The 26632-nt window shown below is 41.2% G+C and overlaps 2 protein-coding genes across 3 annotated transcripts; one reads left to right on the top strand and one right to left on the bottom strand.

Annotated features, from left to right (window-relative positions):
• The first annotated feature begins 183 nt into the window (after nt 1-183).
• On the top strand, nt 184-16093 carry LOC141004290 (regulator of nonsense transcripts 1). 2 transcript variants are annotated; one of them, XM_073475722.1, is made up of 24 exons: nt 184-548; nt 937-1079; nt 1949-2038; nt 2660-2827; nt 3568-3748; nt 3901-4062; nt 4448-4535; nt 4843-4941; nt 5130-5238; nt 5844-6003; nt 6439-6557; nt 6683-6847; nt 7991-8105; nt 8557-8700; nt 8846-9059; nt 9188-9305; nt 9866-10022; nt 10256-10398; nt 10611-10785; nt 11333-11414; nt 11573-11734; nt 11918-12138; nt 12553-12675; nt 13186-16093. In XM_073475722.1, exons 1-23 carry the CDS (start codon nt 378-380, stop codon nt 12670-12672), a joined length of 3306 nt encoding a protein of 1101 aa, XP_073331823.1. In that variant the 5' UTR covers nt 184-377; the 3' UTR covers nt 12673-12675; nt 13186-16093. The 2 variants fall into 2 exon arrangements, with proteins under 2 accessions (XP_073331823.1, XP_073331822.1); XM_073475721.1 differs by having other exon boundaries at nt 11570-11734.
• Nucleotides 16085-24957, bottom strand: ddx49 (DEAD (Asp-Glu-Ala-Asp) box polypeptide 49). Its single transcript, XM_073475723.1, has 13 exons — nt 24717-24957; nt 23976-24099; nt 23319-23404; nt 22883-23004; nt 22299-22486; nt 19958-20098; nt 19631-19706; nt 19135-19211; nt 18472-18569; nt 18285-18359; nt 17176-17264; nt 16838-16909; nt 16085-16382 (listed from the first exon to the last, which is right to left on the bottom strand). Exons 1-13 carry the CDS (start codon nt 24829-24831, stop codon nt 16206-16208), a joined length of 1440 nt encoding a protein of 479 aa, XP_073331824.1. The 5' UTR covers nt 24832-24957; the 3' UTR covers nt 16085-16205.
• Nucleotides 24958-26632: the final 1675 nt, after the last annotated feature.

Genomic DNA, 26632 nt, shown 5'->3' with positions numbered 1-26632 from the left:
CACAGTCTATCTTCTGCAACAGTTGTCTGTCAGCGTTCAGTAGTTATTTCCCTCTTTTCCCTGCAGAGGTCCACGCTTCTGTTTTCATACCCGGAAATACGATCAGAGTGAGAGCTCCTTCCATTCATGGCCTGTCTCTGCTCTACAGCCTACAGTGTGGACGTCACGCGTTGAGCGGCGCATGGAAGTTCGTCACCGTCGCTGTTGGACCTGCTGGAGCTTTCGAGGTTCTGATCGGTTCCATTTTTGTTTGGGTTCTAATTCAGACCCTCAGCGTCGGCCTCCAGACCAGTTAGCGATCAAAATACCGTGAGGATTTTGTTCATCTTTAGACGAACACCAGCAGCCGCTCAGTAAAGCGAAAGTTGAGAGTCGACATGAGTGTGGAGGCGTACGGGCCGAGCTCCCAGACCCTCACCTTCCTGGACACCGAGGAAGCGGAGCTGCTCGGAGCGGACACCCAGGGCTCCGAGTACGACTTCACCGATTTCACCCTTCCCAGCCAGACGCAAACTCAAGGCCAGACCCAGAGCCAGCTAGACAACCAGGTCTGAAGCTCCCAGTTTTACAGGAAGGGGCAATAAAGCGCGGTTCACAGACGTTAGCGGCAGTTAGCTAGCTACCTGCTAGCTGCTGTTAGTCGATCTGCGTCTCCCAGCTACGCGGTAGCTTGCTGTTACCGTTAGCTTACGGCTAGCTAGCAAGCCCATTAACTAAACTCCCAAAGTGATAATAGCTATCTTAGCACGTTTGTTTTGAACTATTCGAAGAAAACTAGACTCACAGGTGCAACTTTAATGACCACAGATGAGATTCAAGATAATTGACAGTCTGTCAACGTATAATTATCTGGCTTTTCCGCGCTGTGTCCACCTAGCCACTAGCTGCTAAACTTTAGCATTCAGTTTGTTTTGTTAAACTTGTGCTGTGCTGCAGGTAAATGGTCCTGATGAAGGTCTTCACAACGGTGGAGTGGATGACTCTGTGGCCAAAGCCAGCCAGCTGTTGGCCGAACTGAACTTTGAGGAGGATGAAGAGGACACATACTACACCAAAGACCTGCCTGTGCACGCATGCAGGTACAGTGACAGGAGCCACACGGCAGGACTTCAGTTTACTGTAGATCACTGAGGGACTGATTTCAGTACATTCATGCTTTATTTCCATGGCGATTACACAGTGCTGTATTAATAATACTTAGTTGTATGTGGTCCCTGCTGTAACATTCCACTTACAGGCAATAAAGCCCCTAAAAGTCAGTCATTAGCCTCATTAATAGTTAGAACTCTTCTGAGAAGCACAGTGATGAGAGTGTGCAAGTAGTACTCATTCAAGACTTGCACATCACTGATGAAACATTATTGGAAGTATAATGCTGACACCTATTCTATATAAATTAACAGGTATAGATATAGGCACACAAGAAAAAATGTTGCTTTTGGAAGTGATAGAGAAGAAATTTGCAAGGTAACGGTGTCGTCTTGGTGATATTTTATTTAAAATATGATTGTCTCCCAGCCTTGTTAAAGCTGGGTAGATTTCCGAAACGGATGTAAGAGTGTGTGTAAAAGGGGAGTCAGAATTTCCCAGCACAGAGAATTTATGAAGATAACATATATTAATTTGAACTGTTAATTGTTTAACATAAAATTATTTTAAATATTGTTTGAAAAGCATCAGGTTTTTGACAAACAATTTACTTTTCGAAATTCAGCTGACAGTGTGTACTAGTCCACTTTTTATGGACTAGGTTTTCTGTTTTTCTGAATTATTTAAAAGCACACTACATGTTAGATACAATATGCTAACCACTCTGACACGTAATATCATGTGTGTACTTCCTCTGTAATTCATTCTTCCTTTTTTTCAAAGAAAGCTGATGTACTCATAACCCTGACTCAAAATTGCAGTAATTCAGATGCTGTTTTGATACGTTGTTGTTTTGCAGCTACTGTGGCATTCACGATCCAGCTTGTGTGGTGTACTGCAATACCAGCAAGAAGTGGTTCTGTAACGGACGTGGCAACACATCTGGCAGGTGTGTAATTAACTCATGTTCATGTTATTACCTCCCATATAAGCATCAGAGCATGAATCTACTCAGGTAGACAACATTGTTAACATCCCACTTCAACTTTATATTGTAATTAAAATAGCAAACACTGCAATAAATGTGGAATGATTGACTATTACATTTTCAAAATACAGTTTTTTCAGGTCACCCACATCTTAGTCAGCCAGACTTTTGCCACACAGATGATGTTGAATGTGTGTAAAGAGAGCTCTGTAGGATGTTGTTTCTATAGAACTGTTAATTGAATTTGAATTGGTCGGAAACAGTGGGTCCAAGTTTATGTCCTGTCGAAGGATGGGATGATAAAAGATTGTTTCGCGGATTGCAATAAAAAACCTCATATGAATGACTTGGAAAAGCTGTCTAGCTCGCTGACGTACAGTCCTATACTGGTTTCCTGATTTATGTTTGAGACTGTGACGTGGTCAACATTGTCTGTCTTGTTTTTGTACTGTGGGTCAATATGTGTTGTTATGCAAACAATCAATAGATTTCTGCAGTAATGCTACCAGGATAAATGTGGCTTCAATAAAAGTGTTTCTGATTATTTTCTCAATCGTTTGACTCCCACTCTCTGGCTTTCAGTCACATTGTGAACCACCTGGTGAGAGCTAAATGCAAAGAGGTGACGCTGCATAAAGATGGGCCGCTTGGTGAGACGGTGCTGGAGTGTTACAACTGTGGCTGTCGCAATGTCTTCCTCCTGGGCTTCATCCCCGCCAAGGCCGATTCCGTTGTGGTGCTTCTCTGCAGGTAAGTGTTGGTGAGACAGTGGCCTGATACACAGGTAGACTGGTGCTACAAATATGTTCTGTCAAGAGTGACAGCACAGGACCTTTGACTGCTCAGTCATAATAAGCTACTCTGGAGAATAAATGAGAAATAAATATCCACATTTTTGCTTTGAAACAGGAAGTTTGTCGTGAGAATTTCCTGTCAGTTGTTCAGGTTTCAGCCTTTACGTCAGATGAGTTGCCCTACATCCTGAGGCTCGTGAAACTGATACAGTCTCCTTGAAATGACTGAATAGTCAGCCAAATGGAGGAAACTTAGCTGAGCAACAAAACAATAATTCCCCTCATCAAAGATGGACAAATCAAAACATACACATGTTAATGAAGGCAAAGAAATGAATATAACCTAATTTAAACATTTGTATTTAAACTTAAAGCCAGTGCTGTTCCAAAACTGCCATAGTTTAAATGATCTCAATTAAAATAATATTAACATTACCAAATATAAATTATTTATTCGATTGGACAGTGTGGCTTTCACACGTCAGTTATTTAATGTGCAGCTTTTGCTTGGGGAACTCCCTGCTCATGTCCACAGATGTCTAACAAGTGCTTCCTGCTATGGCAGTTAATTTAACCCTTTCTGTGCTTACATGCAGTAGAAATGCTGTGAGAGATCAACTTAAAGCGGGAAGACCATCCAAAAAAATCCATACGTAGGCTAAATTCTGTCTCTCTGAACCTTGTATCATCATGCAGGCAGCCCTGTGCCAGTCAGAGCAGCCTGAAGGACATCAACTGGGACAGCTCGCAGTGGCAACCACTGATCCAGGACCGCTGCTTTCTGTCCTGGCTGGTGAAGATTCCATCGGAGCAGGAGCAGCTACGAGCCCGTCAGATCACTGCCCAGCAGATCAACAAGTTGGAGGAACTCTGGAAGGTACACACTGTATACACTGTTTTTAAACTTTAAGCAGCAAGTGAAGGAAAAAGAGCCCCTATACAGCACTTTTTATGTGTGGAATAAGAATTTGTGATAGCTTACATGATGTATTTTGTATTGACTGTTGCCTTGACTTTGTTTACGCCCAGGACAACCCCAGTGCCACGTTGGAAGACCTGGAGAAGCCTGGAGTGGATGAGGAGCCCCAGCATGTGCTGCTACGCTATGAGGACGCCTACCAGTACCAAAACATCTTTGGCCCTTTGGTCAAACTGGAGGCTGACTACGACAAGAAGCTTAAGGAGTCCCAGGTACCTGAACTTCACTTCTAAGTAGGAAACCTTTTTGGAGTTTCCAATGTACTTTATATGTAGAGCAGTTTGACAGGTGACATAAAAACTTTCCGAAACCCAGTAATCCAGTATTTAGTCTCATAAGTACAAGTTTATTGGCCGGATCGAGTTTATTGTCATGCTTGATCCCACTGGGCACCGTGATTCTCTTCCTCTCCTGCAGCTGGGATCTGGACCACAATGAGATGTTTTTTGGCATTGTTGTTTAAGCTGTTTTGTGACTTTTTAAATGACACCTTGTAGATTTGCAGGAATAATGTGACGACAATGTGACCTTTTGTATCTTTGACCTCTTATCATGGGTTGATTTTATATTGATATATTTTTTATTTTCCTTTTGCAGACCCAAGACAATATAACAGTCAGGTGGGACCTGGGGCTGAATAAAAAGCGGATTGCCTATTTCACACTGCCCAAGACGGATTCAGGTGGTAATACTCTGAACTTGACTTCCTCCCAGTGGTTCTGTGGTGCAGATAGAAGCCCTCCCCATCTCCCTTCAGTTGTCAGAATTGCACGCAGACCCCCTAAACCCTGCATCTTTTGGTGGCATGTGTGCTTTGTTTTGTTTTTGCCTCTGTTTTTGTCGTGGGGTGTTGTGCCATTTTGTGCGTGCACGGTACTGTATCATTTGGTTTATGAGTATAGCCCATCCTCCTTAGTTTATTTGATGTTTTTTTTTTTTTTTTTTTTTAAGCATAGAGCAGTTTCTAACTTGTTTATGTATATCAATCCCAGATATGCGACTGATGCAAGGTGACGAGATCTGCCTGCGGTACAAGGGAGACCTCGCCCCGTTGTGGAAAGGCATCGGCCATGTCATCAAAGTTCCTGACAGTATCCTTTACACTGTTTACAGTTGCAAATATATCATCTTTTGCATTACAGTGTCTCAAAGTCAGTCATTAATCCTGGATGGTGTAGAGTCCTAACTGTGAAACTAGTAACTAAAAGTTACACCCACCCCCACCGACTGAAATAATTGAAGGACAATGCAGGATTTCCTTAACAGCCTGTGTTTAAAGACTATGGGGATGAAATTGCCATTGAGTTGCGGAGCAGTGTTGGAGCACCTGTGGAAATCCCCCACAACTTCCAGGTGGACTTTGTCTGGAAGTCCACTTCCTTTGACAGGTAGGCAGAAATTTTATACCCCTTAATTCCTAATGTGATAGCAACATTAAAGGATTAAAGTTCACCCAAAAATTAAATTCAGTCCTCGTTTACTCGACCCTTTGCTGATGGAAAGTTTCATAGTCCACAAAACATTTCTGGAGCCAGACAGCAAAACAACATTGCAACATTCTCTTAAACACCTGAAGTAGATGGAGACTTGAAGACAACCGAAATAAAACATAAAATCGCACCATACAGCTTGTTCAGCGCAATCAAATTTCAAATTAATAAGAAGACGTTATTTACAGCCTCAAAGCTTGTGTGCCTCAGACAGCGAGGCGCTAACACTTGTAGCTCAGCAGCTACAGTGAAGATTTTGCTTCAAAAAGGGGCGTAAATAACGCCTTTAAAATCAATTTGTAATCTCGCAGAGAAAATGACTGAATTATTATTTTTGGGTGAACTTAAAAATGATCACTCCTCTTCAGTCACCATATTAGTCCACTATGCACATAATTCAGTTTGATTTGTTTACAGGTGAGAAAAAAAATCTTTTTTGGCATCAGATTTCTGATGATGCAAATAAATGATAATGACTTACGTTTGTGTATGTTTTGCTGCAGGATGCAAAGTGCCCTGAAGACGTTTGCTGTGGACGAGACCTCTGTGTCTGGTTACATTTACCACAAACTGCTGGGCCATGAGGTAGAGGATGTCACCATCAAGTGCCAGCTGCCAAAGCGCTTCACTGCCCAGGGCCTGCCTGACCTTAATCACTCACAGGTCAGACTGCACTGTGACTCCTTTTTTCATTCTGTCATTAATTTTGTCTTCAATGCACAAATGTCACGTCAAGCAAGGTATGACTTTATCATTTACATCAGTACATAATTGTTGCTCAGCTATGTTTAATAGATTTTTAATAGCACAGTGTGCAGAAGTTTTTTTCCTGATTTTGTCGGCCCTCCTACGCACCTGTCGATCCTCAGGTGTACAAAAGCTGTACTTTGAATAGATTTGAAAAACAAAGGAACTATGTGACTTCCATTGAGTAGGGCAAACCTTTGTTTGAGTGAGCAAGATTTTGTTTTGGTTTTAATGCGGGGATTCGGATTCACATCGTCATTATAGCAAGTGGTTTTAAGAAGGACTTGATGTCTGTATTTGCAACAATTCAGCTTAGCTGAATCCCTTTTTTTTTTTTCATCACTTGTGCAGGTGTACGCTGTAAAGACGGTGCTGCAGAGGCCTCTCAGCCTGATCCAGGGTCCTCCCGGCACTGGGAAGACTGTCACCTCTGCCACTATCGTCTACCACCTGTCCCGACAAGGCAACGGGTAAGACACTAAGAGTTTTACAGTTACATACTTGAAGAAACCTTTAATGTGAAAACTTCTGTTATTCCAGCAACTGTATTTTACATAACTGTCACAACTCTTGCAACTCTTATGTACGTTTGCAGACCAGTCCTGGTGTGTGCTCCCAGTAACATTGCTGTGGATCAGTTGACTGAAAAGATTGACAAGACTGGACTGAAGGTTGTCAGGCTGTGTGCCAAGAGCCGGGAGGCCATTGAGTCACCAGTGTCCTTCCTGGCTCTGCATAACCAGATCAGCAACATGGACAGGTCAGTGGCATATAGGGAAATTGACTCTGGACTCAAAAGTTATTGATACTTGATCACTGCTTTGTACTAACACCCACTTCATAACCGACTGGCCATACACCAGTGGCATGGCCCTTTGTTACTTGATAATCTTTTACTCCTTCATATTTTTCCTCTTCGGTTTCTCTTAAATTTCACAAAGTTCTCTCAATAATACTCACTCTTGTCAGGATTCCTTCCACTTTGTAGTACAGGAGAATGAAATCTTAGGACAGACATAACAAATGTCTAAGCCAACAAGGAGAACCAAATCTTGTAAGATCCGTTGTCGTTGACAGCAATCTTACTCGACTGGGTAAAAATATTGAGTCCTGTTTTCTATTTGGCTCTCAAACTGAAATCTTGCTGACGAAAGCAAAGTTCTCCTAATGTAAGGAGGTTGCCACCACATGATGCATGTATTTCTGCATCATCACTGTGAGGTTAAAGGGACAGGTACACATATTTACTTCTAAAAGCAACAGGAAGTTGTTGTAGTTTGGTCTGCTGATTTGGAAATTAAGGTACAAAAATCCTTTGCCTCCCAATTGCCACAATCAACATTTGTGTTCTCTCTCAGTCATAACTCTGTTGAGTGTGAACACACAGACATAAAACACATGTTTTAATTCAGTATGATTTACACTTCCTGAGAATAATATCATCTGTTGTCCACGGCAAATAAAAGTCCATAAATCTGCTTAGAAATCATTAAAAAGGCTCCATATGACTCTGCAGACTCCAGAACTTTACGTTTTGTTCTGTATTGAAGTTATCCAGCAATAGTTGTTTATAGGTCCGTGGGTACACTGAAATCAGGAACTACTAATAGATGATTGTGCTTACTTTTCTTTAGAAAAGTTTGCCAAAATGTTAACAAATATAGGCCAAAGATTTACACTTTTAGCCTGGAGCTCATTAACTGCATCCACGGCAACATTTACCTTCCTATTTACATCCCCCAACATCCTCAAATTAAAGCAGCTGTAGTTCCAAAATGGCTGGAGCAAAGCGTTTTTTTAGACTAGAAAACCCCTTTGCCCCACATCGCAGATTAACTTTGTGTAGTGTATAACTCAAGTACGTGTGCTCTGTCGTTACCCTAATGTGTCTTTGTCCCTGTAGCATGCCAGAGCTCCAGAAACTACAGCAGCTGAAGGATGAGACTGGAGAGCTGTCGTCTGCTGATGAGAAACGCTACAGGGCTTTGAAACGCACTGCTGAGAGGGAGCTGCTCATGGTGAGGAGGAGCTTCAAAGTGTTAAACAAAAATAGCTCAAGGTTGATACTCTGGAGATTTCATGGTAAATGATTTCCTGTCGCTGCAGCTGGCATGTCGGCTCTCAAAGAGGCCTGCCAAAGCTGTTCAAGCCTTGTTAGTGAAACAAGTAGTTTCAGACAAGCGATCAAAACTCATTCTGACTGTTTTAATTACTGTGGGTGCTGTGACCAACTCAAAACTTAAACAAAACTTAGTGTTGTCTCATATTGATTTGGTTTTCTTTTGGTCTTGTTCACATCTGTGTTCACTACTTTGTAGAAAATGGTCCAGACCTGCAGTTGTAACCACCAAACAGGATGATTATTTGTAATCATATACTCATTAGAAGTTTCCATCGTGTTTCACCACTGTATCCTGGCTCCCTCTTTTTGTTTGAGGATTGTAAATGATCTTCCTCTTTGTTGTCCAGAACGCTGATGTGATCTGTTGTACCTGCGTCGGAGCTGGTGATCCCCGTCTGGCCAAGATGCAATTCCGCTCCATCCTTATTGATGAGAGCACCCAGGCCACTGAGCCAGAGTGTATGGTGCCCGTGGTGCTAGGAGCCAAGCAGGTACACATAGACACACAAACAGCTAAATAACTGCATGGCTAACAAAATTAATTATATGTATGTTGTCCTGGAACAAAAACCTCTTACATATGCTGCTGAATTAACCCAATTGTCACACTTCCGTGCCTCATCTTCCTCCTCCCAGCTCATTCTGGTGGGTGATCACTGCCAGTTGGGTCCGGTTGTGATGTGTAAGAAGGCAGCCAAAGCAGGTCTGTCCCAGTCCCTGTTTGAACGCTTGGTGGTTCTGGGGATCCGGCCAATCCGCCTGCAGGTCCAGTACCGCATGCACCCGGCTCTCAGTGCCTTCCCCTCCAACATCTTCTATGAGGGCTCCTTGCAGAATGGCGTCACTGCAGGTTTGTTAAGATTCAGCTGTTCACTATCTGGTTTGATGAAGGGATAAATTAATTTCCACTGTGGTACAGGTAGCAGGTAGAAAGATCTACAAAGACTAGAAAATAAAATGACGTCTTCTTCTCCCCAGCTGACCGCATCAAGAAAGGATTTGACTTCCAGTGGCCGCAGCCAGACAAGCCCATGTTTTTCTACGTGACTCAGGGTCAGGAGGAGATCGCCAGCTCTGGAACCTCGTATCTTAACAGGTAACATCAGACATTTTCTTGGTTTACTTTTAGTAATTGACTTCAAAGCTCTAAATTATTCATAATATAACAAGGGGATTGAATATAGTGGTTGGGAAAAGGCTGGCTGTAGCTCACACTAGGGGGTGCTCTCCAACAGTCTTCACCTCAACACTACTATGGCAGGCTGGAAAAGTTGGAAGGTATACCTTATAGTGGAGAAAGCCCTCCCTTAGTCCATAATGATCATCAGGAATGTCAGGCTCACCTCTACAGAGCACTGAAAGTGGATTTCCTTTAAATCGGAATCACAATTTCTAAAAAAACGAGTGGCTAGACTACCAGAGAAGAAGATTGCACTGATGTAATTGTGTTGCTTTATTATTTTTTTTACCTCTGCAGTATAGTCTTTAACTTTCATGGTGCCGTAATATTTGCAGCTTTTGCAAGTAAACTAATCCTGACCCTCATTTAAGTCACCATAGACATGATTTGCATTTTCAAGTCCACTCCCATTAACTTTGATTGTACTTTTCCAGTACTGAGCAGAATAATATTTAACTGATGCTGATGTTTTCAAGGACTGAGGCTGCAAATGTAGAGAAGATCACCACCAGACTGCTGAAGGCCGGAGCCAAACCCGACCAGATTGGCATCATCACCCCATACGAGGGTCAGCGCTCCTACCTGGTCCAGTACATGCAGTTCAGTGGCTCCCTGCACACCAAACTTTATCAGGTAACTCACAGATGTATTTAGAGATGAAGATTAACTTTTATTTTTTGTATTACTTTTAAATTAATGTTTTTAAAGCTGAAGTTGTTTTAAAATGGTGTTAACTGTGCTAAAACATCATCACATTGATTCAGTTATCATTAATGAAGTTGCTCTGTGGTGTTGCAAAAAATCTCCTCCTCCATTTTTACCATCTTTTCTCCCCTTCATCCTCCTCTTGTCCTGCTCCATTAAAGCAAGTGGAAATTGCCAGCGTGGACGCCTTCCAGGGCAGAGAGAAGGACTTCATCATCCTGTCTTGTGTTCGTGCCAATGAGCACCAGGGCATCGGCTTCCTAAATGACCCACGACGTCTCAACGTGGCGCTGACCAGAGCCAAGTAAAAACCTCAGAACTGCAAATCGATACTGTTGACGACTAGACTGTTTCTTATTTTTCATGGTGACTTCTCGCAATGTGTACTCCCAGGATGACCATTCGATCAAAAACTCCACTACACTATAGAACTTGTACAGAATCATTTGAGGGATACTGTCTAGCCCATTCCTGAGCAGTAGTTGTGTGTGTGTGTGTGTGTTGTTGTGAATGAAGGTACGGTGTGATCATCGTGGGGAACCCTAAAGCCCTGTCCAAGCAGCCGCTGTGGAACAACCTGCTGAACAACTACAAGGAGCAGAAAGTCCTGGTGGAGGGACCCCTCAACAACCTGAGAGAGAGCCTGATGCAGTTCAGCAAGCCCCGCAAACTGGTCAACACCATCAACCCTGTGAGTACAACCTGTCATACTCTGGAGGCAAACTTCATGACAAACGTTAATGCTGATTTCCTTCTCCCTTATTTAGCCACAGTATTCGTTTAGAGTCAGTTGTGCATTTATTAGACTTCTGCTAGATGCAACTGTTAACACATACTGAAGATTAAGTCTTGAATCTGTGCAGAGGTCAACAATTAGTAGAATAATTGCTTAGTCTATTGTCAGCTGAAGTAATCGGCAGCCATTTTGTTAATTGATTTAATAATTTAGGTTGTTTTTCAGCAAAAGTGGCAAAAAATCACACTTCTGTCTTTTTTGCTGGTTTTCTTAGTCCTGTATGATAGAACATTGAATATCTGTTTGAGACTGACAGACAAAATGAGCAATTTAAAGACATTTATTTGGGCTCAGGGAAATTGTGATGGACATTTTTTAGACCCAACAATTTGTTCCCAACATAATGGGCAGATTAATCATTAGTGAAGACAATTATTAGTAGCAGCCCTTATTATGTAAAGTATGTAGCTGTTCGAATAGTTGATTTTCTGGTGTTTTCCAGGGGGGACGTTTTATGAGCACTGCGATGTACGATGCCCGTGAGGCCCTCATCCCTGGCTCCGCCTACGACCGCAGCAATGCTGGTATTTATTGAAAATATACTTAATGTCTTCTGATTTGACTCAAAACAATAAACAAATGGCAGACTTGTTTTTTACAGACTGCATAACATTTCAACAAAACTAGACTTGCCTGGTTTTGTTTTCTTGATTAAAAAAAAACTTGCATGGTGTTTCAGCAGGACGTCCGTCCAACATGTACTTTCAAACTCACGACCAGATCGGGATGATTGGGGCCGGCCCTGCTCACATGGCCGCTATGAATATTCCCATACCTTTCAATCTGGTGATGCCTCCAATGCCTCCGCCCAGTTACCTGGGTCAGACCAACGGCCCTGCTGCAGGTACAGTACAGCTCTGAGATAGTCCATAGGAGTATTATACAGTATAAACTGAAAATGAGCAAAGTTAGTCAGAGGGAAAAAGTGATCCTAACATTTCTGTACTAACGTTACTCCTTCATGTAGCATTACCTGCTTTTAACTTTCTCCTTGTATTTTTCTTCTTTCTTCTCCTTTTTCATCAAGGTCGTGGAGCCATGAAGGGTAAGCCCGGCCGTGGCGGGCGGCAGAGAGTCCGCGGCTCGGGAAACCAGGGTGCCAGTCAGGGTAACGGACCAAACAGCCAGGCCAGCCAGGATGGGGCCTCCCAGTCCTTCTCCCAGGGGCCACTGACCCAAGGCTACATCTCCATGAGCCAGCCCTCTCAGATGAGCCAGCCTGGCCTCTCCCAGCCAGAGCTATCCCAGGTAACACATCACTGTCACTCAGTGTAAGATGATTTAGCAATAATTTAAGATATTTTCATTATAGTGTTCTAATTTTTATTTTAATGAACTTTTAAAGATCTTCTTTATTTAGTCCAACTTGGAATTCATACTTTTCTTTTTTTTTAAAAAAAACACAAATATTTCTTGGTTCCTTAGTTACTTAATATTGACAAAAAAAAACTGTTACATTCAATACTCTTTAGTATGTTGTATTTAATTTGATTTGATATTGAGTGATATAGGCTAATTTTACAGGTCAAATTGTTCAGAATTTGAATTGAGCAAATCCAGTAAAAAATAAGGTAGGGATAATATGATAGGTTCTGGAAAATAGCTCACTGATAAAGGCCGAAAATGTGTTTGTAACAATGTTTCTGTCCTCTTGTTCTCCAGGACAGCTACCTGGGCGATGAGTTCAAGTCCCAAATCGATGTGGCTCTGTCCCAGGACTCGACTTACCAGGGTGAACGTGCATACCAGCATGGTGGGGTAACTGGACTGTCACAGTACTAGAGTGTAAGTACAAAAAACAAAGTGTTTGTTGTTGCACATTTTAAGATCTGGGAAGTTATGCAGTTGTCATGTTGACACTGGCTCAACTTATATTCAAATAAGAATTTCATTTATGTATGTATTTATTATATAGACCTAACCTCATAAAAAGCTGGGATATGTCAACCTTTTCAGAGTTTTCTTGCTTTCTCAGATCTATAGAAATGATAATTTGGCTTTTACTGTCACCGTTTTGTGATTTATCATATGTGCACTTTATGAGGTCTTTGTTTGACTTCAAATAATGTAATATCCTCTGTTTTTGGTTAATGTGACTGAGTTTGTGCCACTGTCTTCAAGTGAATCCAAAAATTTAGCAGGGCAATTTTTATTAAAGCTATTTAGTTTGAGAAATCTGATTCGACATGTTCAAAAGGCAGTATTGCTCACCTCTCTATGGTTTAAAATGTTATTTTTTATAAATCTTCTTCATGTTGTGGACAAAAGGTTATAAACCTGTTTTGTGTTTTGCAGGTCACTTGAAGAAGGGAGCTAGGCTTGAGCTGAGCTTAGCTCATCAGCTTTTTAATCTGGGAAATAATAAAAACATAAAATGGATACCTGTTTTCCTCTGCTACAACCGAAGCACCACCGAGTGAAAGCGACGGGATAGCGAAACCAAACCAATGACCAGCGAGAGAAATAAGAGGGTAGAAGAAGAAGGAGAGAGCACGAACAGACGGGCAGGGAGATGGCAAGGGAGGCCGAGTGAACAAGCGAGAGGCAGGGACCAATGTCCGTGCAAAGGAGGGAAGTCGAGAAAATGGCAGCGTGTGGTCAAGCTGCTGAGGGAAACGGGAGATCACAACGGTCTCATGGGAATCCAAATGAGGCTCAACTCCCAACAAAACCATCCAGCCAACCCCTTCATCCCACAGCCTCCAGGAAAGGAAGGAAAGCTGTTTCATCTTCAGATGGAGAACGAGGCTTCCCAGCTGAATTTGAAGAACTTGTTCTCCAAACTTGCAGGGGGCATGATTACAGTCATTGAACAGGCAACACAAAATCCCCACGATAAAAGTCGGTTGGTTGCTCAACCTGTATCCTTTTAAATTTGGTGTATCATGGGAGGAGAGCAGCACCAACAATCTTCTACTGGGCCCAAAAACCTCAGCAGCCTCTGAAGGAAGCGGCAGTCGACACACCCTCTCGGAGAGGAAATAAAAACACTGTTTCTGTGCTTGAGATTAAAGAGCCTTGAATTGAAATACCTTTCACTTGCCTTGAGAACCACTGGCTCACTCACGAGGTCTTTACTGGGGTGGTTTCGACCACACGTCAGTGGTGGAGTGGCACAGGGATTTCAGACTGTTTTTTCAAGGCATGACGCGCGAATCCTACCGATATCGCGTCCATCATGGGACAGTTTTTTCTTCTCTGAAGTACCTTTCTTATCACAGAGCACAAAATTGCAAAAAAAGTCATCGAAACTATCAAACATGACCAGCATTGAATATTCGACTCAGTGTCATTTGAAGTTTCAGCGAAGGCTTTTCTTTAATTTAATCTTTTGAAAGCAGGGGTTGTTGATGTCCCACAGTGCTTCATGACCAGATGTCTTTTAAAACACTCTGTGTACGCTTAGATTGGCAAACGCTTGAACGCTTTGCATCGATTGAATCCTCAGGGGATTGTGGAATGTCCACGCTCATCACACAAATCCCTGCTCGAGGTGAAAGAAACCAAACAAGAGGGAGAAAGAAGGATGATATTGGTCGAGGCTTACAGGCGATCATGGCAATCAATCCACCACAGGTAAGGAGTAGAAAAGGAAGGTGGCTGAGGGAGAGAAGGATATGAGAGTTTCCACATCTGGAAAACGAGTTCAGGTCATTGACAGGGTTAAAAATTTAGAGGGACGTGTGGCGTTAGGTGACCACACATTAGATGTATTTGTAAACCCAGTCGTTTCACAGCATTTTGATTTTGTGAATAATGTTCACATGACAATTAATATAACCAGGCTGATGGCCATATTGCCCAGCCACACAAATCTGAAGATAATTAGATGTTTAGAAAACAAAGATTTTCACCATGGAAACATGTTTAAAATCTCAGTTAAACTCTATAATTTAAATATCAACATCAACTTGAAAGGTCTTTAGCTCCTGTGCATTAAATGATTTTTTACACTTTTCCAAACTGGACTTACACACAGTGGATCTGCCATCAGTACTGATTAGATAATGGCAAAGAGAAACATGAAAAGTGAATGACAAACGTGAATCAGTGCCTATAACCAATCACCTTCAGATAAACAGCTGCAGCACAAGCATGAATGTAGTTCAAATCAAACTACCAGCATACAAAGACAACCTTTCAGACAGCAGAGGGCTGGGCTGGAAACCCACAGAAAAAGGACTTGTTGTATTTTATTTTTTTAATAAAGTCAGGCCAGGTGATGATGAGGTCAGTGAGTTGAGAAGCTGGGTTGTTTCTCAAAGGACAGGCGGATGAAAAAAGCCACCTTCCTTCTCTGTGGAGTCAAACAAACGAAAGCTGGTAGAATTTCTTTTTCCTTCTGTGGACTTTTGATTTGTGCAAAGCTGTTTTGCCTGCATTATGTATTCCTTGTAGAGTTCCTCTCGAGATTTATGTGGATCCTGAACCCTCTTCCTGGAGAACTGTATGAACCTGAACCTTGAGTTGATCCAAACTTTGCTTTTGTCAGACGATTTGCTTCTTTGTCTGTCATGTTTTCTTGAGTTGGGTGTTATTTAGCCATTTTGTGTAGTTTTACTAAAAATCTGTTTTTGTAGCAACTTGCTGGCAGGAATGAGGCGGACGCCGTTTCCTTTCTTCATTAGTTTTGTATCTTCTCCTCAAACTGTCCGAGGGATTGTAGTTTTTTAACTCTTCCAGGAAAGACGCTTTCTGAACACAGTAAGAATGTACTTCACTGTTGTTTCTCACCTGCTTCTCATTTCAGCAGTCATGTGACAATCATGTTGCGAGTAGACGTTGCCATGTTTGACTTAGAAGTTGTTCTGTTTTGTTGACATTGTGTGAATCTTCCATTTGTGCGATGAATTAGTTTCACATATCAACCCGTTCCACTGAGATCCTAACATGTTATAGCTTTAAGAACCTGCTGCCGTAATATTATCGTATTGCTTTGGTGTTTTTCCATCTTCTGAGCCACAATGAATTGCAACATGTGCAGTGATCATTGAAGAAGTGATTCAGTTGTAGATTAGTTGTTAAACATTTGCATCCAAACCTTTTGATTCTCTATGTCAACAGGCAGAGAATGAATAAATGGACTAGAGAGCTCAATGTGATGTAAATACCTATTTGAAACGATGAGTCTTATTTGCAGTGAAGTTTCATCACATCATGGTGGTTCCTTGTTAAACTGAATCAATAAAGGCTGTCAACTTGAGCAATTGTTTATATGGTATGAAATTCAGCACAGATTTATTGCAGATGCTCTCAAATTTTACAGATATTATACATAATAAAATGTTTAGTATATACATGGTTCACAGCAGTTTTCATGCTGTAGCCTGTGCTGCCTTTTTCTTCTTCATCTGTTTCCTCTTCATCAGTTTCTTTTTCAGCTGTCCATGTTTCTGTCTCTGAATGCTCTCCTGGATTTTCTGCTTGAACTTCTTCTTCTGGCTCCTGATCTTCTCCAGCTCGGCCTTCCTCTTAGCCTCCAGGTCTGGATCCTGGAACAGCAGATTGATCACAAATCATTAATAGACAAATTTTGAAATCATTGTAGTTGGTTCACTAACTACTATAATTTTCCATTCACATGAGGGTGAGTAGATAATGACTGAATTTTCATTTTTTGATTAACTTATTCTTTAAAAAGGTCCAGTGTGTAGGATTAAGTAGCATCTAGTGGAGGGACTGAAGACTAAGCGATTAAACACCCCTCGGCTCACCCTCCCCTACGATGGCAGTTTAAAATGTAAAAAGGCCCTCTATAGAGCTCTGTTTAGTTTGTCTGCTCTGGGCTTCTGTAGAAACACAGCGATCCCTAGTTTCACGCAATTATACACTAATAAAAAGATACAATTCTGAATATTAAATTCAATTTCTATTAAGAGATCATCCTGAATCTGGCACCCTGGACCTTTTACATCAAATGTTCGGCCGTTAATGAAAAGAAACAAACCTTCCCCTCCAGAATCAGTTGTTTCCTCTTGTTGATCTCCTTTTTCTCATCAAAGTCTGTCGACTCGAGTCTCTACAATGCAGAAAAAAGTTTATCATCAAAACATATGAAGTCATTTTAATGAAAAAATGCCAAAGTGAAATATTTTCTAGTCTGAAAAACACATACGACTGAGACTGAAGGATTCAATGTTGCCATTAAAATGTTTTTCAGGGTTCAAATTTTAGGAACAAATCCTTCATAAAATAAAGCTCCAAACACTGGAGAGATGCATTAATGCTGACTGTTGTGCACTTAACAGAAACTAGACTGAATATATTGAAAAGAAGCATGCATACTATTTCACACTCCCGTCTGGTCACGTTGACCTGGGTGAGGATCTTCAGGACTTCTTTCTCCTGCACAGGATATTCCTTCAGCTTTGTCTCTATAGAAACACAACAGACCAGCTTGTGGAGTTAAATCAGACTTCACATGCTGTAGACAATGAACTGACAATTTTCCAGGCAGGTCGGTGACTAAGGTCCTGTAATTGTGTTTTTCAACCTTATCACTTAGCATCATTTCTCTGAGGCTTTCCTGTCATTGTCACTTTTATAATAAAGGCCAAATATAGATGGTTAAAAAATGACATGGGTTTTTCAGGGCCGATACCGATCACTCGTAATCAAGGAGAGGGATAACAGATATTTGGAACCAATACATGTGCTGTTAAAATGAAATTCTTACTACTCAAAATTTAAAATAATAAATGAGTTCCCACTCATCTGGTTTAACAGAGCCAAAGATGCACATTTTTTAAAATAATGTTCTTTTTTTAATTTGTTAAGTTTTAGTTGAGCTCTAGTTGAGGATTCACACAAAGGACAAGTTGGTGAACACTCTCCTAAGTACGGAAGCCCTAAAGGGCCATGCATTCATACATTTTATTTCCTCCGTTTTCCCGTGATAACGAGTTAATTTCATTTGTTTTCTCGAGATCTCGAGTTATTATCTCGAAATAGCAACTGCCGTTTTCCCGAGATAACGGGATAATTTTCTCGAGATCTCGAGATAACGAAACTTTGTTTTCCCGAGATAACGATATAATTAATATGTGACGTGTTGATCGATATGCTCCTGCTCCTCTGACATTGCTACACTGAATGATGTTTCCTGCAATGATTTAATATACTACACTATCGTTTTGTTTTCTCAAGATCTCGAGAAAATGATCCCGTTATCTCGGGAAAACAAAGTTTCGTTATCTCGAGAAAATTATCCCGTTATCTCGGGAAAACGGCAGTTGCTATTTCGAGATAATAACTTGAGATCTCGAGAAAACAAATGAAATTAACTCGTTATCACGGGAAAACGGAGGAAATAAAATGTATGAATGCATGGCCCTTTAGGGCTTCCGTACCTAAGTACCACCTTGTAATTCCATCTTTATAACTAAGTAACTCACGAGTCTGTTTTTCGATGGAGTGGACCAGGTGGATGTCGTACTGTGTCACCAGTGTGATGGACACGCCATTCCTCCCTGCAGATGAAGAAAAACTCATGTATGAACTGCTTTTTATTTTAGACATGTCATCAGTCATCGATGGGGACACGTGGATTTTGTTGATACCAACAAGTTGTTTAAAGGTTACCTGCTCTTGCTGTTCGTCCGACTCTGTGGATGTAGATCTTAGGAAGGCCGGGGGTGTTGTGGTTGATGACGACCTGGACAGTTGGAATATCCAGACCTCTGTGAAAGAACAGGAAGGATGTCAAGAGAAGGTGATCTCGGCCTGTCTACAGCTGTCTGTGTTAAAATGAACGTTCACCCCAAAATCAAAAATATGTTTTTCCTCTTTTTTGTTTAGAAGATATCTACTGCAGAGGTGTCTGCATGAAACTAGATGTGTAAAGCAAAAAATACATTTTTAAAAAATTAATGGTAATGTCCTGGTTACTCAAGATGATACACAGACCTTGGTGGGAGCAGTTTCATGTAGAAACTAGTCCAAACCAAACTCTCCAACCCTATCACCGTGCAGAAGGTATTAACATTAATGGCATCCACCTCGGCTGAGCTGTAACATTAGCTGACTTAGCTCGCCTCTCGATATCTTGAGTAACCAGGTCATGATTTCCGGAGAGACTTTGCTGTTGAGTCTGAGAGAATTTGGGGTGAACTGTTCCCCTAAATCACTCAGTCTGAAACTTTAAGAAGAATTAACAGGTGATTTCATTCAAAGAATTAAACTTTTTAATGTGTGAAAGACCAGCATCATCCTAGAGACATGCAGTGGCTCAGCAGGTTGTCTCACCTGGCAGCCACGTCTGTTGCAATCAGGATTTTGAAGACGCTGGCCTTGAACTTGGCAAGGTTTGCAAACCGTTGTTTCTGGAGAAGATAAAGAACAGTCGTTCATTCAGCAGGCCCACTCATCTGGTTTAATCTGTTCTAATCCCTCACACTGACCGGTTCTGTTTTATCACAACGGCTTTGTGCCTCGCTGTGTGTGTCTGTCTTTGTCCCGTTAATGAGACGAGTATGATTTTCACATCAGACACAAGCTCGTCGAGGAGCTCTGAGGACTGGTGATAAGAGGACCGTCAGCATGTTCCCACCTTTCTCTCACACAAAGCAAATTAACTGACTAATAAAACAGACTCTGGTACAGACTATTCATTCCCCCGACATGGTGGCAGCTCCCTCACAACCCTGAAAAAGTCCTTCAGCAGGCCTCCCTGACTGACATGCTGATGTACTCACAGCCGATGTTACAGTGATGGACCCAAAATAAACCTCGTTAGTTTCACCTGTTTCATCATGGAGTGCAGGGAGATGGTAGGAAAGTTAAATTCCTGCAGCATCATGGTAAGAATTTGGCAGTTCCTGAGAAAGAATAAAGAATAATCACACTCATGTTCTAGTTTCAAAGACATAAAATACATTTCTCTTCACCTATTTAACAATAGAAGACAAAAATATATTCTCTTTGTATCAAAAGTAGTTTATCCAACTATTATGCTACAAATTGCAATTCAATCCATCAAAACTACAGCCTCAAAAATCATCATGGAGCCTCTCTCCAAATTATTGACACTGAAGTTGTACTGTCATGACATGACGTCTGGGCTTCTTACTTGCACGTGTTGGTGAAGATGATCATGGACCAGTCGTCGTGCTCATCAGTAAACGTCTGGATCAGGTGGACCAGGTAGGCGTCCTTCACCTTCTCTGGAGTGAGGATGTATCTCTGGTCCAGCTCCTCCACCGTTCGTGTCCTGTCAACAACAATGATGTGATATTTCACTGTTCACTATGCAGGGTTTGTGCACCTTTTTAGAAACTAATCAAGGGAACCTTCACATCCCAGCGCTCCCGGTGATGGCTTATACTACCAAACAGGCCAAGTGATGAAAAACACTTTAAGAAGAGAAAGGCAAAGAGAGCTGCCTGGAGAAAAAGAAAGGAGCCGTGCAAGTACGATGAGGGGGGAGGGACTAAAAAAACGCTTCAAACGACAACGCCTACAGCAGCTTTAATGCCTGCCAATTATAATGCCAGGACACAACTAACAAATGAGGATGAGATGGTTTCATTTCAAAAATTTAAAGTATTATGGTTTACATGAGGAAACGCCAGATTATATTAAAATGACGCATTATTCCAAAAGTTTTTTTTGAATTCAAGCATATTCCTAACCCTGAAAATATAAACTTTTTCCAAACGTTCAAGACTTTGTACAAACTATGCTTGTCCTGATATTAGATATCGAATATCACCATATTTGCCATCATGTGCAATATTTTCCAAAATATCAAATATTGAACAGCTTTAACAGCATCTTCAGGCTCTTAATTTGAAAAGAAACTGCACACGGAGCTGCCATGGCAGCGGAGGCAATGCCTGTCAATATTCTTCGAGGTAGGGCTGAGACCAGGCTGGTAGAAGTCACTACAGGTTAACTGGCTGATGTAGTGGCATGCATGCATTGCCTTCTCTGCAGTTTTTAAGAAGAACGCCTGCTCAACAGTTTGTCACTTATTTTCTCCCACTATGAAACCTGAAATATTACCAAAGGATTTGAATGAGACTACATGTCGCATTTGCTATAAAACAATAATATTGTCTATCACAATATTTGGGTGGGATCATGATATAAAATTTTGGATATCGCCCAAGCCTACAAACCTCTGATTGAAATATCGATTCTGAATATTTTAATTGTTTCATTACTCTTTTGCAGAACCGATACAGCAGTACTAATGAGTTTTTTTGCTCTACCCTCGCTCTTTTTTCCTGCGGGAGTAAATTAGCGTAGGTGCAGTACACAAAACTTGTTATATTACCTTTTAATAACCATCTAAAATTTCTAAACCATCTAAAAACAGTTACCCTGGAAATGGTGTGGATTCAGGGCCAAGATCCACAAGAAGTTAATGCAAGGAGGATTTAAACATTACTTCAGCTTCTGTTATGATCAAACAGAACAACCTGCCTGTGTGCTGCAGCTGTGTTCAGAGAAGTTTCTGCCCAGATTATAGCTTCGCAACAAAAGCTCACAAAAATAATCACAGCCATATAAAAAACTCCAACAGGAGACATAAAAAATCTAAAAGCAAACAAAGATAAAAACAAAGGAATGATCAACTCAGTGGACATCAAATTTTAATTTAAATTGTAACCACTATAGAAGCAGAACTTCTGCTCTGAAGTGATAGTGTTTTATTTTACACCCACTTTTCAAGGTGCTTTTGATAACATGATACCAACGGTGTTATACTATTGGCTCACACATAGAAGAACCAACTGTCAGAATTCTCACACAGAGATAAACAAAACAATCATTTTGGACCAAACACACATTTTAAAATGATTAATTTACAATCATAATGTTTTTATGAAAAGGAGATACTTTGATTCTGCACCTTGCTACTAGCTCTGTGGATGTAATTTTTTTTTTTTATTGATTTGTTTACATAAAAATGTTATCAATATGACCTTGAAGTCTACCGTCACTGGTATTACATTTCCTGTTCAGCATCACAACCTTCTTTGAATACACCTGCATGAGTTTGTGTCTGCTTCCTGCACATATCTGAACCCTGCGAGCAGTCGGCGCCTGAGTAAATCCAGCAGAAGGGTCCATCTTTTCACAACTCTCTTACAGCCAAAGGCATTTGTGCGAGAGATGCAGCGATTAGTTGCAACCCAGATCAGATGACAGGCAAACTGATCTTCCAGACTGGTGTTCCTGTTTTTTTTAAATAACACGCAAGACTTCTCACAGAGAATGCATCTGAAATGAGGCAGAAAAGCTTTAGTAAATCTGGCCCCGAGTGCTCTCCTCCACCTTTAAGTAAATAGGTCGATACCTACATATACGCCGATCACACACTGATCAAAATTACACCTGTACTGTCTTTCTGGATTTGCTCAATATTCCTGTAAACAGCCTTTGAACAGCAGCAGGTTACTCACTCTGACTTGCTCTCCCAGAAGAAAGGTTTGTTCATGGCGATGGTCTTCAGCTCCTGCAGGGTGTCGGTGAGTGTGGCGCTGAACAGCAGCGTCTGCCGTTTAGCCGGTAAAATCCCCATTATCGTCTCCAGGTCTTTGGTGAAGTCAGTGCAGCCCTGCTCCAACAGCCGGTCCGCCTCGTCCATAATCTGATGAACACACAAAGACAAAATCAAAATGATGAAGCTGATTCAAATCCCAAAACTTGACATAATTATTCTTTGGCATTCAAACATTAAGAACTAAAACAACAAGAAGCTGTTTTTAATACATGTCAACAATGTAGGATGTATATGATGTGCAGTAATAAGAAAAGCTCTTTACAGCATGTTAACACTGTTTTACGAAGTGTACGAGAAAACTAAAGCATCATGTTGCACATATGGACTTATAGTTTTGTGTTAACTGTTCAATAATGTCTTTACTTCCTGGTCTAAACTTAATCCAAACATAACCAATCAGATCAAAAATATATTCGACCTACAGAAGAGACAAGGTATTGAAACCTAGTCCAACTCTCAGTTTGTGGTTCTTCCTGAACTCACCAGAAACTGGATCTTGCTCATGCTGAAGGTGTCGGAGCTGCGGATGTGATCGGCCAGCCGGCCCGGCGTCGCTACAACCACATGTGGCTGGTTGGAGAGCTCCAGGGCCTGGCTCACCATGTCTGTCAGCAACACAGCAGAGACGAATGTAGCACAGAGGAGAGGCTCAGAAAGGATTTTACAGTAACTGGCAAATGTGTTTCGTGCATTTCTGCAGCAGCAATACAGCAGGGGATTAAACCTTGAGCAGACTCTCATAATAGGAGTGATGCACACACGGAGATGTGGCTACGTGTGCTTATTCACATAAAAACAATAAATATAATATATGACTGTAACCTGAGCGACGCCTGCTGAGGTTAAAGTCTGTACTTGCTGCAGAATAAACAGAAATGAAAGCTGACTGCAGTCTGACATAAAATGAGACGTTATTCACCCATTCCACCGACGATGATGCAGTCTCTCAGACCCAGAGGCTTCCCCAGAACTCGAAACTGCTCTGCAATCTGATAGGCCAGCTCCCTGCATGACATCAAAACATCATCAGTAGGAAAGGTTGGATTGGATGCTGTTCAATAACAAATGCATAATAGATCTGATAGAAACAGACAAAGGTTTTGTATTCTGTTGTCCTCATGAGATGAAATGAGTCAGGCTGTGTTGGAGTTTGTTTCAAGTGAAAAGGGATAAAAAACTGAATTGAACTGAACTGAATACAAAACATACTGAGCTGTAAACTGTTTAGTTCTGGAGTTGGTACTGAGGTTCTGGTTGGAATTGTGTGGAGCTGGGCAATGTGCATGTGTGTGTGCATGTGTGTGTGCATGTGTTGCCATAGCAACCTAAAACACAAGGCTTGGTTGTTTCTACTGTCCTTATTGATTTGATTTGCATTTAACTGAAACTCTCACACTGTCCTGATGGAATTCTGTGAGAAAAATCAGGAATGTCACCAATGATTTCTTTGTAGGTTTTTTAAGTTTTCAGTAATATCATGTGTACTCATGTGGAAGCAGCACGATTCTAAATTAAAGGTTTTTTTCACCCATAAATGAGTCTTCCAGCTTGCTCTCTGACTCTGTACAGCACTGACCTGGTAGGACTGAGCACCAAGCAGAAGATGCCATAAGGGTCTTCTGACAGTTTCTGCAGCACTGGGAGCACAAACGCTGCCGTCTTCCCACTTCCAGTCTTAGCACAGCCCATACAGTCCTGACCTGTGTAGAAAAACACACAACTTCATTACTTTGACTTATTTGAGCAAAGATTTCACTGAAAGTACCCAATACTTCTCTCAGCCATGGCTCATGCCAAGCCTAACGAAAAAAATCAGTAATCTATTGTATCTTTGCTTATCTATAAACTCACATCACCTGAAGATCAATACTTTAAACCTTTTCTGCTCTAAAAAGATGTTTCTGACTAGTCGGCCGCGATCACATGGGATCAACTCTGACATTTTGTAGTTTACAGCCACCAACGTTTATTCTGAGGGAGAGGAAAATAGCTTGCTCCCACACCTCTGAATCCCTGTTAATCTCTGGGTAATGTCTCAAGTTAATACTTTAAATGAGACCAAAAGATCATCGGCTCATTTAATACACATGCAGAAACCAACTACGTTTGCTGATATAAAGTATTTATCTCATTCCAGCTGATTTCCTTTGCTGAGAAGCACCGACGAGTAAATTCATAGATTTTTCAGTGGAGATCTGCATTACTTCTCGGGACAGCTGATTCAGCCGGACAAAAGTAAAAAGGAAGATATTTAAGTTACAGGCAGACACCCTGCTGATATGTTTTTAACCCGAAGCTTCAACACAGGCTGTCTTACCTCGTAGAATAGCTGGCATGCAGTTTTCCTGGACTGGAGTGGGTTTGTCGATGCCGAGCTGTTTACACTGTTTAACCAGCCAGTCTGACAGACCCAGCGACGAGAAGTCCGCCATGTCTGATTCACCTCCTTATCTCCGGCTAGATAACTACTTCCGAGTACTTTATTTAACCAAAGAATCACTGAAATACTCTATTTTAACGTAGAGTAAACCATCCTCGTGTGTTACAACAGCGGTCGCGGCGTGATTACGTAACAGTCTGACGTCTTCTTCTTCTTCTTCTTCTTCTTCTTCTTCTTCTTCTTCTTCTTCTTCCGGTTACCACAGACTGGACACGACACATTGCTGCCCTCTGCTGGTAAAATTTAGTACTACATCCAATTATTTATATTTAATAAAGCAGTTGCAAAAAACTGTTTTGTTTGTGTGCTGAGCGTTTTGATGGGGATAAATATATTTGATCAATCCAATTTAAAATATGATTTGAACTTAAATCCATGTTCACTTTAGTTACACTGCTAACAATAATGCGGACTCCACGTTTAGTGAAAAAACAATTTCACAATCCCCCCCCCCAGTCTGTCATATGTCAGAAACGGGTGTATATAAGTCAATATGTTTTGCACCCTTCTATCATATCTTATTTTGTAGTGCTAAACCAAAGATTTCATGTCCAACTGCTGAAATAGCCAAAGGTATAAAGATAGCACGCACACAGATCTTCAGGACAATGTCAACCAAATTGCTAACATTTCGGCCTAGTAGCCTGATGATATGTTTGTGTGCTGCTTTTATATCTTTGGGTATTTCAGCAGTAGGACTATATAACTTTAAACAGAAATGTCACCAAAAATGTCATAGTCTGTCTGTAGTTGACCCGTCCCTGGAGCAACCTCACCATCATCTTCTTTGTGCATTGTGTATGTATTCAGCACCTCCAAGCACACTTTAATACAGGAAACTGCACCATGTGAGCACAATGTATAGGCTACTGAAAAGGTTTTTTTGGGGAGCACAGGGCCCTTTATAAGACAGGTCCACTGGATTAGGTGATAGTATTGGATATGTGGGCCCTTCCCAATCATAATTTTTTTATCCTATTAAATGACTTTACAGCCATTTGACAGAGATCGTCTGTCCTGCAGTGTCAACATCGATGACTGATGATCTAAAGTGTTTTTGATCAATGAAAACCTTCTACTGTTGTGGCATGTTGTTTTTCTTATGGTCTATTTTCCCACGTGGTCAGTGACCACAGATGAGCATAAAATAGATCTCAGCTATCACAAATTACTATTTGTTTCTTTTCCAAACATAATTTCAGAGCGCGTATTCCTTTTCTGCTGTGGACTCTTGATAAATGTCAGTGATCTTTACTCATCAATTATCTGAAGGTGGTTATTGTGTTGGGTTTACGGCCTCCTCTTCATCTCCAGCTGCTCTGAATGGATTTAATTCATGAATTATCTCCTTAATTGGTCTTTACTGGCTCTCCGTGCTTTCCTGCTGGTCACACTGACTTGTTCCTCTGACTGACCTGAAATAATTAGGCCTGAAGCACCTTCTGATTTTTACGAAGCTGACTTTTATGTGTTGCCTTGACATTTGTGAGTTAAGAGGATTACACTCATGAACTCTTGAAAAAGGCCATCAGTATGTAAAAACAGACAATGTGAAAAGGACAAAGCATGTGTCCCGGTTTCCTTTTAGACCTCCTTTCTCCCACTTATAACTTGGATGTTAGAGCTAACAAAATAAATGTCCAGACAATAATATTGACTGAATAGGATGACATTTAAGATTTAATCCCTGTCTAGATATTATTTCTGGTGCAGATTATGTCTTGTTTGTTACTTCATGTAGGGATTTGTCTCTCACCTGCCACAGTAAGTGTGAAGACACTATGAGTTTGATT

This window comes from Pagrus major, chromosome 11 (genome assembly GCF_040436345.1).
Source record: "Pagrus major chromosome 11, Pma_NU_1.0".
Lineage (NCBI taxonomy): Eukaryota > Metazoa > Chordata > Actinopteri > Spariformes > Sparidae > Pagrus > Pagrus major.
This window is presented reverse-complemented; position numbering and strand designations above follow the sequence as displayed.